Below are 16,022 nucleotides of genomic sequence, written 5' to 3' on the forward strand. Positions count from 1 at the left end.
GTGAGTGTGAGTTGGGGTGGAGAAGGTAGAGGATGGGATTAGATGGGAGGCTCAGGCAGCCAAGTAGCTTGGGGGATGCATGGGGCTCAGGCAGCTGGCCCTGGCAGAGCTGAGCTCGGGCAGCTGGCCCCAGCAGCATGGGGCTTGGGTGGCTCGGGCTGGTGGGTGGGCAGCTGGCCCTGCAGTGTGGGGCTTGGGTGGGCGGCTGGCCCACAGCTGGGGTGCGTGGCTGATTGGCGGGCGACTGGTCCCGGCAGTGTGGGGCTCAGGAGGCCAGCAGGCAGGTGGATGGCTGGCCCTGGCAGCTGGCGGGCAAGTGGGTGGCTGGCCCTGGTGGCGTGGGGCTTAGGTAGGCAGCTCTGGCAGTGCAGGTCTCTGACAGGCAGATGGCTGACAGGGGCAGCTCTGGACGCTGGCATGGGGCTCAGGCAGCTGGCCAGCTGGGGCTGTACCAGGCAACTGCAAGGAGCCAAGAAAAACTATTAGTGCTTCTTTTTAATTTTAAATAACATTTTATATCAAGTTTTTGTGTTTATTTGAAATTACTATTTGAATTTTTTGTTACAAGGGAGGTTGGATGATGGTAAAGAAAAGGTTGGGGGGTGAGAGGTTTTCTCAAAAATCAAAAGGAGGGCGTGATGCTGAAAAGTTTGGGAAGCGCTGAGATATAGGGGGTTGCAATTTTTGCCAGCAACAAAAAATGATGACAAACACAGCTCTGACTCCTTCCTTTTCATGTCTCAATTTTGAGCTATTCCTGCCTGTTTTTTAAAAACAGTTGTTTTTTAAATATCTTCTTTCCAGAAAAGTTAATGAGCAGGTTTATCCCAAGTCCAAGACACTGCTTGGTCAATTGCTTGTCAGTGAGTTCTTCTCATTTCTCTGTTCAGACACATCCCTCTGAGTATGAAGAAGTAATGGGTTATCTCTTCACTGTAGAGCTAGCCCATCTGTAGCCCCCAGAGGAAAAAAAATTCTAACCTGGGCTTGAGGGTGCTTTAAGCCCAAGATAGCAGGCACAGCCTAGTTCTAGAACGTAAGCATGAGATTGGGTTTTGCTTCAGACCAAAAACCCATCTGCTGTCAATGTCCTAATCCTGTCCCACAGTTCCACCTCAGTTGTACTTTCTTGGTTTATCCCGTATTTACCTGCTTAATTTCTCCTGCAGTTCCACAGCAGTTGTACAGATATACTATCTAAGAAATGCTGCGTGCAGCCATTTGGCCAGAAGCTGACACCAGCCCCTGGTAAAAGGTTTTGTGAGACAAGATCCTTAATCTGGGGAAATACAAGTAATATGACATATATTTAATGGACGGGAAGAAATGGAGAGGCAGAGATGTCAGTTCATTAGGTGTGAATTGCTTTGGCTTCTGTACTGAATTCCTTAATGAGACATGACAAAGTAGAATACAGACTAACACAGCTATTTCTCTGTCACTGTTCATTAATGAGACATGGTGAGTGAGATATAGTATCTTTTATTGGACCAAATTCTGTTGGTGAGAGAAAGAAGCTTTACAGCCACACACATCTCAGTTTCAGGTCAGGGGAATGTATTCTGAGTCACACCTAAATGCAAATGGAACTGATTGTTTAGCGTAAGTACTTGGCACATATTAACGTTGCTGTACCTCTCCCTTAATCTTGGGCTAACTGCAGTGCTGAATATATACCTGGAGAAAGGCATTCCCAAGTATTTCCAAGTTCTCTGACAAAATAGCTGCATGCCATTAAAACAGAGTACTTTGGTGTCAAATCTGCTTATTTGTCCAAAAGTAGATACTTTAAGGTATATTTTATATATTTAAATTATTTCTATAATTTTTAAAGTTAGAAGGATGAAGAATAATTTTAACTCTGCCTTCAGGTACTGTATTCATGTCAGTGTTTTTTTTTTTGTGGAATCACTTGATTTGCGTGAGCATATTGTGTGCATTTTGAGATGTTGTGAAATGTGTGCTATGGTTCTTAGTTAAGTCTAGTACATAGTGACAAATTATGGGCTTGATCATGAAATACCATATAAACTATTATGTATATTTTGGTGGTACCCAAAATACATGATTGGCATCTTAAAAACAGATCAAGAAAGGGAGGGATAAACTGGTGCTGTGGCATTCACTGCTGCAGAATCATTTCTAACAACTTCAACTTTCACAGCAAATTTTCTCATCCTTACAGTTGTGAAGAAAACTCTGAAAATACAAAATGAGTGTTAACTTGGTACAGTGATATCTTGAGTCTTCAGACAGCCTATGGCAGTGGCTCAGAAAAATATTAACTGCCTCACTCCCAACGACACTTTGCTAAGTCTGTACCCTAAATATGACAGTTGAAATGTCAATACTTACAACTATTTCACTGCTGTTAATTTTGTCAGATGTGTCCAACTGATGTGCTTATTCCATACTCTCTGAAAGCATTGTCTTTACCAGTCACTGCTTATATGACATGCAGTTATGTCTTGTCAATAAAAACAAGTAAGTGAAAACATGGAGATGGTGTAAGTACAAGCAGCTCATTAAAATGCACACAGACTAGTTTCATAGTTAATTAAATGACAAAAAACATCACAGAGTTAAAGTAGCTCAGTGGTAGCATATGTCCATCCAGAATGTTGAGTTCAGCAGAACTCAAACTTCTGAAAACCAGAAAATACAGAGTTAAGGTAAATGCCCATGCAGCCTTAACTCTGCCCTGTGGTGCTGCCTGTAGCCACTGTGTCATGCTTCGAGAACAACAAGAAGTCTTGTGGCACCTTATAGACTAACAGATATTTTGGAGTGTAAGCTTTTGTGGGCAAAGACCCACTTCATCAGATGCATGAGTGGGGGGTGTGGTTTCAGAGGGGTATTTAAAGAATGGCATCACAGAAAAAGGGAGGGCCAGAGCTGACTAGGTCTATTTAGCAAGGTGCATGTGGCCCATTATCAATAGTAGGTATCAAAAGAATTAAAAACAAGTCAGATCAGGCAGGGGGATATGAGCCATTGTCCGAGTCTAATGGGGAGATCTTAACACCCAGGGCAGAGAAGCTGTTTTTGTAAGCTGCGAGCCACTCCCAGTCTCTGTTTAATCCATGGTTAATGGAGTCAAATTTGCAAATAAATTGCAGCTCAGAGATTTCTCTCTCCATTTGATTTTTGAAAATTTTTTGTGTCAGTACTGCCACCCTTAAATCTGCCACTGAGTGTCCAGGGAGATTGAAGTGTTCCCCCACAGGCTGTACATTACCATTCCTGATGTCTGATTTATGTCCATTTATTCTTTTACAGAGAGACTGTCCAGTTTGGACAATGTAAATTGCAGTGGGGCATTGCTGGCACATGATGGCATATATATTATATTAGTAGATGTGCAGGTAAAGGAGCCCCTGATGGTATAGTTGGTGTTAGGTCCTGTGATGATGTCACTGGTGTAGATATGTGAGCAGAGTTGACAGCGAGGACTGTTGCAGGGGCTGGTTCCAGGCCTAGGGCCACTGGTTTGCAATTTGTAGTGGCTGTTGAGGATGTGTTTAAGGTTGGCAGGCTGTCTGTAGGCGAGGACGGGCCTGCCTCCCAAGGTCTGTGAGAGTGAAAGATCATTGTTCAGGATAGGTTGCAGATCACTGATGATGCGCTGGAGAGGCCTTAGGTGGGGACTGTATGTGATGGTCAGTGGTGTTCTCTTGTTTTCCTTGCGAGGCCTGTCTTGTAGCATGTGGCTGCTGGGTACCCATCTGGCTCTGTCAATCTGTTTCCTGTATTGCCTGGCTTATGATCATGAGTGCCAGCCTCTGGGCGGAATGTCAAAAAGCGGGGCACAGACACCACTTTAATTAGGTTTCACCAATCTGGTAACAAGTGTGAATTTCTAAAGCATTAAAACAGTCTCACCGTGGAGTCACAGACAGTCCCGCACAGGCATTCCATTCTGTGTTTCTCCTGCAAATGGGACTGTGTGGTAGATGATCATTTTACACCAAAAATAATAATATTCATGTTACTCCCTGTCCTAAAGGATCAGTCACTGTTGTTAGGTCAGTTGTACTCTGATCTCAAACTAAAAATAATACCTGTAGCAATCCTGTAACTAACATTTTGTTAACTAAGAAAATAAATTAGTTGCTTACAAGGATCAAACAGGAAACAAATGCACACCTATAGGTTACAGTCTTAGATTTAAAAAGTTATAAGTGTTTGTGATAAGCTGTTCTGTATGTCCTTAGGATTAATCCATGCCAAGCATGAGACTCTCTTGCTTAGAAATCTTTGACTTTCAGAGTCCAAACAGCATAGAAATCCAGTTTCTCCTTGTCCAGGATTTTTAGCCCCTTCACCTCAAAATCCAAACTGATGGGATAAGTTCATGTGTGGGTCTTCCCTTTCTGGAGGAGGGAGTGAGGAATGCAGGCAAGGATGTCTGTGTCTTTTGATACTACTCAATGCCTCCTTTGCTTTCAGTGAGCCATTTTGTGTCAGGACAAGCACTTTACCTTAATGCAGCTTTTCTCATTTGGTGAATTATACAGTTACAAAGGCTTATAATGCAAACTCCCAGTATAACTTTATACTGTAAGATATAGATATTATAAGTAAACTTAATATATACATCATTTTGTAAACATCTCGTAAAGAATAAGCACTAAACTCATTCTTATAACACCAATATCTCTTTAAGTATACTAACCCACAGGTGTGCCTAACTGGTTTTCACCTGTGCATTTGTCAGTGTTCAGTGAGGCCAGGGGCCTTTGGTCTGAGCTAGCGTCTTCATTCTAGCTGCACTCATTGGGTGAGGTAATGGGGCAGGAACAAGTGGAGCTGCTTGGAAGAGGTCTGATTATGATAGGAAAAAATGGGGGTCTGAGTTCTCCCATACGTGTTAGCAAATAAAGAAGGTGCACCTTGTGGCTGCAGCCTGCATTATTTCGCTACAGAATTGCATGAGTTGTTTCTGTAGCACAGCTCTGCGGTCTTCTTACCGTGGGTGTTGTCCATATTGGGGTGGGATAGGAGAGTAATCGGTGGATTTAATTATGTCTGGCAAAAGAATAAGTTTAGGTAGTATCCTATGTGCAAACGTGAAGGTGTTATAAGAGGGTATGGAGCTGTAAAGTTTTCAAGGGTGGTATTCTGTGAGGGAAATAAGCTTAATTTTTCAAGTCTCAGGCTAGAGTTGCTGTACAGCAGATCAGCCCACTCAGGATGTCATTTTGCGCATGTACGAATTGATACTCCCAGGGTTCAGCGTCGATCTCTGTGCTCCTCGCAGGGGGCAAAGAATAAGGAAGTTCAAAGGAAGGTTGATTTAACCTTTAAGTTCATTTAACCTTTTCTAAGTGAAAGTTTACATTCTGTAGAATTGCAACATATCTGTCTCCCTCTGATAGATACGTTATGTGGATCAGGTATTTGACCCAACAAATATTTTAAATTATTCATGAGTTGAACAATCCACTCGTTTCTTCATTCTTCAAAAATTCTTGGGAGGATTCTGAATGGTTGTATCTGGTAAACACCGACACTGCGTTAAGTCTGTCCTCTTTGATTGATGCCTCAAGCACAAAGCTCCATTTGTTCTGCCATGTGGATAGACATGGAAGTCGACCACAGATACATCGATTTTAGCTACACAGTTGGCATAGCTAAAAAATTGAGTATTGGCAGTTGAGTTCTGTGTTTAGTGTTGATACAGCCACAGAGAGGTGTAGGTAGCACCAGTTCACTACAGTAAAGGTGCAGAGTGAGAATGTGTTACAGGGAGGAGGGAGGAAAAATTATTTTCCTTTTGCCTCTGATAACAGGGTAAGAAGCAGTGGGTTTAAATTGCAGCAAAAGAGATTTGGCTTGTATATTAGGAAAAGTTTCCTAACTGTCAGGGTGGATTATTACTGGAATAAATTGCCTAGGGTGGATGTAGAATCTTCATCATTGGAGATATATTTAAGAATAAGTTGGATGATGATATAGATAGTGCTTGGTCCTGCCATGAGGGCAGGGGACTAAACATGATGACCTCTCGAGGTCCCTTCCAGTTGTAGTAGTTTATGATTCTATGGGCATCAATCAAAGAGGACAGGCTTAAGGCAGTGTCAGTGTTTACCAGATGCAACCATTCAGAATCCTTCCAAGAATTTTTTGAAGAATGAAGAAACGAGTGGATTGTTCAAGTCATGAATAATTTAAAATATCTGTTGGGTCAAATACCTGATCCACATAACATATCTATCAGAGGGAGCCAGATATGTTGCAGTTCCACAGAATGTAAACTTTAACTTAGAAAAGGTTAAATGAACTCTTGTTGTACAGCGAGCCTTTCAAACATGAGCAGAGCATAAACAATAAAAAGAGCTGTCTTCCTGAGACTGCAGACAAACTGAAATGTTGGCTGTAATAGATTTTAACTGTCTCCTTTTATCTCAGTATTGTAATTTTAGCCCGTACCATATGAGTCAAAGTTAGCCTGAATTGCTCAATTACAGCAATAATGTTGTCAATCATATATCCCAGGGATTAAAATATAGAAATAGTGGTTGTCTTAAAAGTGTCCAGAACCACTCTTTGACTAATGGTGAATGTAATAAAATAATCTTATTTTATAAAGTTCAGCAGCTACAGGTTGAACCTTGCTGGAGCAGCAACATCCATAATCCAGCATGATTTTAGTTTAGCTGGATAACCACTTACCATGGTGGTGGCCAGGTTTCCTGCAGTTCCATGAAGTTTGTTTACAGCCACCAGTCCTGACTCTGTATTCTGTGATGTTATTTAGCTCTAATTTACCCCTAAATGTCATCATCTTCTAAGAGCCCTTTAAACAAGTGGAAGTGTTGGTAATGCGCTCGACAATATTGACTTGCCATGGTGTGGCAAATTCTCTTGTTCAGCACCGGTCAGATCCCGAGGGTGCCAGACTAGAGAAGTTTGACCTGTACTTAAGGATTATGTTTTATCATGGGGAGATCTGCAAACCTCCCATTATCACCAGTGGGATTTCTTTAGTGAATCATGCATAGTGTATATGTTCCTGACCCTGGAGACTTAAGACACACACAAATTACAGTAGTAACAGAGAGGAAGCCATGCTAGTCTATACACTATCAAAACAAAATCAAAACACTCCAGATCCACAAACCAGTTAGTCAACATTTTAATGGAATGGGGCATTCTGTCAATGACCTAAAGGTATGTGTGTTACTGAACAGGAATTATCGCACCGTTCTGGAAAGAGAAGCAGCCGAGCTGGCTTTTATATTGAAATTCGGCACATTAACACATGGTTTAAATCGTAACAGAGAGGAAGCCATGCTAGTCTATACACTATCAAAACAAAAAGCAGTCAAGTAGCACTTTAAAGACTAGCAAAATAGTTTATTAGGTGAGCTTTCGTGGAACAGACCCACTTCTTCAGACCATAGCCAGACAATGACCTAAATTGTCGCACTAAACTGTCAATAACCTAAAGGTATGTGTGTTACTGAAAAGGAATTATCGCACCGTTCTGGAAAGAGAAACAGCCGAGCTGGCTTTTATATTCAAATTCGGCACATTAACACATGGTTTAAATCATGATGGGAACTTTCTGAGTCACTATAGGGGCTCGTCTGCATACTTGGCTCAGTCTAATTCTTGACCTTCCCCCCTCCACTCTCTGATTTGCTCAGCTTGATTATCTTTTTCTGATTTGTCCTCCTTGCTTACTGTTTTTGGTTCTCTGTGCCTTAAATATTGAGTCTGTTCTGGTCTGGCTATGGTCTGAAGAAGTGGGTCTGTCCAGCGAAAAGCTCACCTAATAAACTATTTTGCTAGTCTTTAAAGTGCTACTTGACTGCTTTTTGTTTTGACAAATTACAATGTGAAGTTTGGCCCTCTTTACAGAATGAGTTTAACTTGCTTGATTTAACTTATGGCTTTATTTGATCCCTTGAAGCCAGGGCACATCACTTTCACTAGTATACACTGTGCTGGAGCTGTTAAATTAACAACTCAATCCCGCTGGAACATGGAGTTTGCAGTATTTTTGAGGGAGGGTGTGCTGGTAAAGTAACTGCAGTTTGTTTAAAACAAAAAAAGCAGTCAAGTAGCACTTTAAAGACTAACCAAATAATTTATTTGGTGAGCTTTCGTGGGACAGACCCACTTAGTCTTTAAAGTCCTACTTGACTGCTTTTTTGTTTTGATAGTGTATAGACTAGCACGGCTTCCTTTCTGTTACAGTTTGTTTAGTATACATCAGTTCTGTATATTTAACATATTTTATACCAGTCACATTGTTGGGATTTGACTATTAAAAGCTTTGCAAATACAATGCTGTCTGTAAGGCAGCCTGAGGAAGCTGTTATCAAAATTATGCTGGGGACCCCTCTAGCCCTTGGAGCAGCCCAGAATCAGAGGGTGCAAGGTATTTAAATCCATCTGAGTCCTGCAAGTGCACGCTGTATTATGTAACTCTAAGACGCACAGCACACAGTGTCATGTATGGTGCCTGCCCTGAGGACCTTACAAGCCAAATAATAAAAAAAAAAAAGGCAAAACCTTGTTCACTACGAAATGGGACTTGAATGACTCAACTCCTTTCGTCCCTCTTGCAAATAATAGGCCAGTTTTATGTTCCAGAAGTTTCCTGGCTAATGAAACAACAGCAGGAAAACCTCATGCTGAAGCATCCCTTCAGAGCTAGAGCTGATTATAACTTTAAGGGAACCTAAAAGCTATAGATTGCATGTAAAATCTCTTCTTTGTTGAACATATTTCTTGTTTATTTTAGCTCTTTGGAGCATTTAACATGTAAACCTATAATTAGTTGTCTTAAAAAAACCCTTCCAATCCATCTTTAAAGATTTTCCTGTTCTTGCCTGAAGGATAGGCAGGGCTAGCTGCAGAGGTGTAGCTTATAAAAATACTTCTGCATATATTTCAGACCCAGTACATTGTATTTTTTGCAGCTGAAGCCTGTTATTACAAGACTGTGACTTTGGAGTTGCAGTCTGTCACTTAGTCTACATAAGGCAAACTTAGAACTGCAATAACAGGTAATAAGAAGTCAGTTGGAACAACTTTATTTATGTAAGTCCCCCCACTTAATGATATTTTGATGTGAGCCTAAAATTTAATATTTTCACATTCACCTTAAGAATATTCTTAACATTTTCAGACAGATAGTGAGCAATTAAATGACTCCACCCTTTGTATAGTATTTTATTAAAGCTGTGCTTATGTAGCAGATGATTTTTCTTAACAGCAACTTTTATACTATTGATTACAGGAACATAGAAGTTGCCAGACAGTTGTTTTATTTTGCATTTCCTTGACTATATAAGTGGACAAATAGCACGTAAGATGGACATTGTCATACTGAGTAAGTATGTAAAATACCAAGTGTTCAGGGGATTCATGAGATGTGTTCGTGCTGGCATAACTGTGAACTGCTGACTTAATTGCCCAACTTACTTCTTGAGGGGGGCAGAAAGTGGAGTGGATCTTTTGTAGTTGTATGCCAGTAGTCTGTCTTTTTCAGTATTACCCTTTCCCTGTTTGTTCCTCCTCATAGTCTTTTTTTAAATAAATTAAAATAACTTTTTGTCCCTTGCTTTTTCTTCTTTTTTCCCAATAGCGGAGGGTTATGCTGCCTTCCAAGAGGACAGCTCTGGAGATGAAGCTGAAAGTCCTTCCAAGCTGAAACGGTCCAAAGGAATTCATGTTTTCAAGAAGCCCAGCTTTTCCAAAAAAAAAGAAAAGGATTTTAAAGTAAAAGAAAAACCCAAAGATGAAAAACATAAAGATGACAAACACAAGGAAGAAAAACATAAAGAGAAGAAGTCAAAAGACTTAACAGCTGCAGATGTTGTAAAACAATGGAAGGAGAAGAAGAAAAAGAAAAAGCCAACTTCTGAGCCAGAGGTACCTCAGATGGATGTTCCAAGTCTTCGGCCTGTGTTTGGGATTCCTTTGGCTGATGCAGCAGACAGGACCATGATGTACGATGGCATTCGCTTGCCAGCAGTTTTCCGTGAATGTATAGATTACATAGAGAAGTATGGCATGAAATGCGAAGGCATCTACAGAGTTTCAGGTATATGGGCATGTCTAAATGCACATTTTCAAGGTTTTACCTTCATTTGTGTCAGGAAAACAAAAGCCATGACTACAGTACTTTCTTTTTTCACACATCCACCCCGCCTTTATAGTTTTAATTATTTAATTTCATAAAAGACTGCAACTTTAGTGAGATTAACTGTTCAAGTCAAATTATGCATTTGAAATTCCTGAAAGATGGTTTACATGATGGTAGAAAAAAATAGTTCTGTGTCCTTAGTTGTGGAGCAGAAGGTATTTAAGTTACAAATCCAGTCTCATGGAATATGGGAAGGGGAAAGGTTTATCAGGTACACTGGGGTTCAGTATTGAACCTCTCCTTGTCCTATATGACCATTAGCAAGCAGTTTTCATATGTGTTTTCATCGTGTGGTCACCTGCTTGCTACAGGTGGCAACAAATATGTATATGGTTTGGTCTTTTTGATGGGCCAGACACTAGGTATGTACTGTAATGTGCCTTTCAGGTGAGCCATGAATGTTAAAATGTTTTGATCAATGCTTGCAGTTATTTTGAGTATATTGTTCCTTTATTTAAAAAAAAATACAATTCTGGATAATGAAAATGGAGATTCGGTGGGGTTTTTGAAGTAGCTTTTCCCATCCGCTTTCATTCATATTTTATTTAAAAAAAAATTATAAATATATACCAAACCTTTGTTTGTTTTTTTTCTTTCAGTAAATCCACTAATAATGTAGAACAGCAGTTGAGAATTTCAGCTTGGATTTGAAGAAATACACTGGTAGTAACACCAAGATAATTAGCAGTCTTAGTTGTATAATACTAATCTACATAACAGTGTCAATGATTTTAGTAATTTAAGTATATAGCTATTTTTGAGAAAGCTACCTGCAATATTAATCATTCAGGTATCCCAAGTATAGTGCTTGAGCTGTCGAATATAAAAGGAAAGAAAATAAGGAAAAGCCTGTAGAGCATTTAAAATGTCTTGTCCAAATCTATGAAACAGCATAGGGCACCAGTTTTAAAGACTTTATCAGGATATCTGCATGCAGTTGATGTACATGGTATTTGCTGGGGATGCCCACATAGGGAAACAGTCAAAACTGTTTATCCGATCTTGTATTTCAGAGCATTCAAATGATTGCAATGCCTTGCAGAAATACAATGTGGGGTTCTTTTCTGTGGTCTATTTTAAGGCACTCTTGGCATTCTCCAGTGCAATATCCCCTTCATTTCATATGAAAGCCTGTTCAAATTAAGCTTATTCACTGAATCAGATTTCTCATTCCTTTGCTATGCAGATTGCACATTTATGCAGTTGCATATGATTTCAAACTACATGTGATAATAGAGCATAGCAGCATAAATAGTTTCTCATTTTATGAGGCCTGGAAATTCTGCCTAGAATTAATTTCATTTTCTATGGGTAACCTTTTCTTTATTCACAATATGCTGTTCATTCTGGGTCTTTTGGTGGGAACCTCCTTTAACCCATCACATATAACCTTCAGGATTTTTTTATTTAAAGAAAAAGTTATCTATCTGCATTTCTGCAGAATACTATATCAAAGCCCCCCCCATTAACTGACAAATTTTCCTGGTTTTAGGAATCAAAATGCTACTCAGGTACTGAATGGTGGTTTTTTTTCCCCCCTAGTCATACAGTAAAATATATTCTTTGAAATAGGGAGTACGCCAAACCAAGAGTTTTAAATATTACACCTCCCTGAAGGAATGGCTGATTGGAAATTGGCAAATGAGCGGTTTTTATTGTTTTGTTTTGTTTTGCTTGGTTTTAAATGGAAGTCTCTGGCTTTTGTGTTACTTAGAGATTATTCTTTAAGAGTAGACTGCAAGTATTTTTTAATAAAACTGTTCATTTTAGAATGATATACTGCATGCCAACTACGAATTTAAATATACAGATGATCTTAAACTTTCACCTTTATTTTAGGTGCTTTGGCTCCCACATAGGTCTGACATTGCTTCAGTTTCCATGATCATGAAACCCTGGTAGATCATGCAGGCAACATATTTTGGGGGTGGGGTCAGGTAGGTGCCATTGCTTTACTATATAGTGTGCTTCAGCAGCGGGACTTTTGATGAACTTCATAAAATCAAATCTATATGGTAAAGCAGTGTCTCTTACTCGTTTAACCCCTTCACGCACACATGTGCTTATGCTGTCAGGTTGGCTCTGTGCTTCTGCTACATGGCATTTTCACATCAGAGCAGGAGCCAATGTTTTTGGGTCTTTTTACTTCAGGAAACCAAAACACACTATACTTGCTTATGTGCATGAATTTCCTTCTTAGCCTTGCTTTTATCAGGATTGAGCTTACTGGTCTTGTTTTGTTTCACAACACATAGGTCACCTTGGAAGGTCTCAATTAACTTAACTCTTGGCACTGAGTGACCAAAAAAAAAAAAAAAGGGCTCTAAAACAGACAAAAACATGTGCATAGTAAGGAGGGGCAGGTAGATGAAAACCTGTAAGTCTCTAAGGCTATGTTTACATGACGGTGTACCTAGTTGTGGCAGAGGTAGGCATACCTATGCCAGATTTAATACACCTAACATGGGTCACTGTAATGTTGATGACATGGTAGAACTAACCGAGGCATGGTTTAGCACCATGAGTATGCAGTCAGGGTCCCTTGAGCACTTGTACTAGGGTTGGTTAGCTTGTATTGAAGTCTGTGCCACGGCATTTTCGTTACTGTTGTTACCATCACAAGTTAGATGAAAGCTAATGGGTACGCACATCTGCTACCATTGCGCTTTAGTTGGCAGTGTAAAGATACCTTAAGGCTGGGTGTACGCTAGAGAGTTTTGTTGACAGAAGGGGCCTTCTGTTGACATAACTCAGGGAGCATATACGCAGAGTTCTCAGCAGAACTCTGCATTTGCCTCAATGGTATTGTTCCGCAAAAATCTGAGGCATAACAATCTCTCTATAGAGTACCATCGACAGAAGTGCAATATAGACACTTCTGTCGACAGAGGGGGGGCTTCCAGTTGTCAGGCAGCCCTCTTTAGAGAGCTGCTGTTCTGCTTTCTGGTACCAGAGGCCAATGCAATCTGGCAGCTCTCTGTCGACAGAAAAAGTTGTGTGTAGATGCAATCTGTTGACAGAGGTTCCATCGAGATTTCCCTCTCGACAGTAACTTCTGTCAATAGATGCTTCATAGCCTAAATGTAAAGATGTTTGATGGACTTGTTTTCAAGATCTCTAATTTCCAATCTAAATATTTTAAGGAATAAAATCAAAGGTGGATGAGCTAAAAGCAGCCTATGATCGAGAAGAATCTCCCAACTTGGAGGAATATGAGCCGAATACGATAGCCAGCTTGCTGAAACAATATCTACGAGAATTGCCTGAAAACTTGCTTACCAAAGAGCTTATGCCTCGTTTTGAAGAGGCTTGCGGAAAGAGCACAGAGGGGGAAAAAGTTCAGGAGTGCCAACGCTTGCTGAAGGAGTTGCCAGAGTGTAACCACCTCTTAATTTCTTGGTTGGTTGTGCATATGGACCATGTTATCGCAAAGGAGCTAGAAACAAAAATGAACATCCAGAACATTTCTATTGTACTCAGCCCTACTGTTCAGGTACATTCACATGTATGTGAGCTGTGCATTGCAATCCTAACAAGAGATTCTTTAAAATGTTCTCTCTTACAATTATAAACAAAAACTATAAATGTTGTTATTCAGTTGCATAATAGCTTCTCTTTATGTATTCTTCAGGACTTAATATTTTTGGTTTTAATTACTCCTAATGTGGTCTAGTCTGAAATCCAGATGAACATATATTGCCTTTAAATAATTTAAGTATTATAAACATGGTTGTGTGATTAGTTTTCAAGTAAGGTATCAGTGTGTAGTGAGAGGAGGAGAGTTGGAACCTTTTGACACCAATATTTTCATGCACACTTCAATAGTTTGTTATAGTTGGAGGTTTAATGATTTATCATTCTATTATTGCTTAAATCCTATTTCAAGGCAGTTAAGCCAGTTTCGTAAACATCAATTTTTTCCTCATGAAATAATTATTTGGGTATTTGGCTAAGTCTCAATATATTATCAGAAGAAATCAAATGGACCAGTTGCCTAATAAGAGCTCTGAGCAATAACTGGATTGCAGCTTAATTTTTAATTGTACTTTATATATATTAAATTAGTCACAGTTTGGATTTGGAGTTTTGCTATATTAACACATTTTGTGTTTGAGGTTTATAAAAATCTTGCTTCATGATTTTATAATCTCGGTAAGGCCCTCTAGCATTAAGGCTGGGTTTTACTCACTGATACTTTTTGGCAGCCCCACACTGTCCGTCCTCCTCCCTAACAGAATAGGCATGAAATCAATGCAGCCTAACTCATGTCCTGTCATGTTTTATGGCTTAAATAGATTAGGCAATACAACACAATTTGTGTTGGAACTCTGACACTCATTTCAAGATAAATTGTGAATTTCCACCTAAAAAAAATCTTTTCTAAAGGCAAGGAACAAAATAGCAGCTCTTTCAAAAACATTTTGTGGCCAGCTTTCTCCTCTTGGTTAAAGTATTTGAGATGTGTTACAGGATGTTAAATCTGTTGAAATATTGGGGAAGAATAGAGAAAGTAATTATACAATAAGCATAGTGCGGTGATTTCCTTATTTTTAATACTTCACAATATGGTAGATATTATTAACAGCCCTGCTATGAAGGCTGTTATTGGATTATCCTTTACAGCTGTAAATACTAGTTAGCTGAAGTCTGTATCTGTAAGGAAATAGGGGCGTCATGAAATTTTAGCAACACGTTTGCATTCTAGGCCTAGTAGAGTTATAAAATGTGTTATCCTTAACTCTTTTGTCTGAGTTAAACCAGTCTACATTACTGACTGACAGCAGTATAACTACTTCGCTCAGGCTTGTGAAAAGTCTAGACACCTGAGCTGTAATCCTCCATATAGACAGCACTGTGTTGATGGGAGAGTTTCTACCTTGTCTCTCTCGCCTCTTGAGGAGGTACATTAACTACATCTACAGGGAAAAGCTCTCCTGTTGGTGCAGGAGCATCGTTGCTTTAGCGCTATAAAGACACAGCTGCATTGTTGCAGCTGTGCTGATGCACTGTGGTAAGTGGAGGTGGTCCTCAGTCTCCTAATGTTCCTTGCTTACTCCACGGTTTTAAGGTTTTAATTGTCCACACCCACTAATAGCTAAAAACAATAGCAATTGAATGAGGTGGTGTAGTCTAAAGGAGTCACTAAGTCTGTTCAGCACAGATGAACAAATGTTCATTCTCATCTTGCAGTTACAGAAAAATCATTGTGGTGAACAAAGGCAAAAAAGTACATGGTGTCTTACAGTCCTTGTAAGGTCCCTCTTTCCTGTCACTAGCACTGACTTCCCATTTTTGTGCATGGAAAAACACCTAACAAGAAAAGGGCAAATTTCTGTTTTTGCTGTTTATATAAAGCTAATGGTTAATGGTTGCAGGGCAGCAATTTTTAGCTTGGAAATAGACTGTCTCATGATCAAAGAGCGCAGTGATGGGAGACCACTACAGCATGGCATGCTTCCTCCGGGCTAGCAGTGGATCATGAATTTCAGACATTTTATTTTAAATCAACCCTTGAATCTACTGGAAGTAGCACTGATTAGCTTGTTTTCACAGAGTTGTATTGATAAGCCCAAAATTTATATCCTTTGTCCAGTAAGATCTGAAGTAGGGAAAACAAACCATTGATAATTAAGGACATTGTGTTAAATATCATTTTCTGAAGCAGTATTTTGACTGTAATTTCTTCCTAGATCAGCAACCGTGTCCTGTATGTGTTTTTTACCCATGTCCAAGAATTCTTTGGAAATGTGACTCTAAAGCCGGTGACAAAACCCCTTCGGTGGTCTAACATGGCAACAATGCCAGCACTGCCAGAAACACAGGAAAACATTAAAGAGGAAATCAGACGACAGGTTTGTCT

The 16,022-nt window shown here is 39.7% G+C and overlaps 1 protein-coding gene across 4 annotated transcripts in view; it reads left to right on the top strand.

Annotated features, from left to right (window-relative positions):
* Nucleotides 1-16,022, top strand: part of RALBP1 (ralA binding protein 1) — a 64,729-nt gene that overhangs the window by 35,055 nt on the left and 13,652 nt on the right. For 3 of the 4 annotated variants that reach the window (XM_074987443.1, XM_074987444.1, XM_074987445.1), the window contains exons 3-5: nucleotides 9,602-10,060; nucleotides 13,306-13,655; nucleotides 15,853-16,014. In XM_074987443.1, the coding sequence (XP_074843544.1) occupies nucleotides 9,602-10,060; nucleotides 13,306-13,655; nucleotides 15,853-16,014 (971 nt within the window). Of the gene's footprint in view, nucleotides 1-9,253; nucleotides 9,347-9,601; nucleotides 10,061-13,305; nucleotides 13,656-15,852; nucleotides 16,015-16,022 lie in introns of all 4 variants that reach the window. The other variant, XM_074987446.1, reaches the window with a different exon arrangement.

The sequence above is a fragment of the Carettochelys insculpta genome, chromosome 2 (genome assembly GCF_033958435.1).
Source record: "Carettochelys insculpta isolate YL-2023 chromosome 2, ASM3395843v1, whole genome shotgun sequence".
Lineage (NCBI taxonomy): Eukaryota > Metazoa > Chordata > Testudines > Carettochelyidae > Carettochelys > Carettochelys insculpta.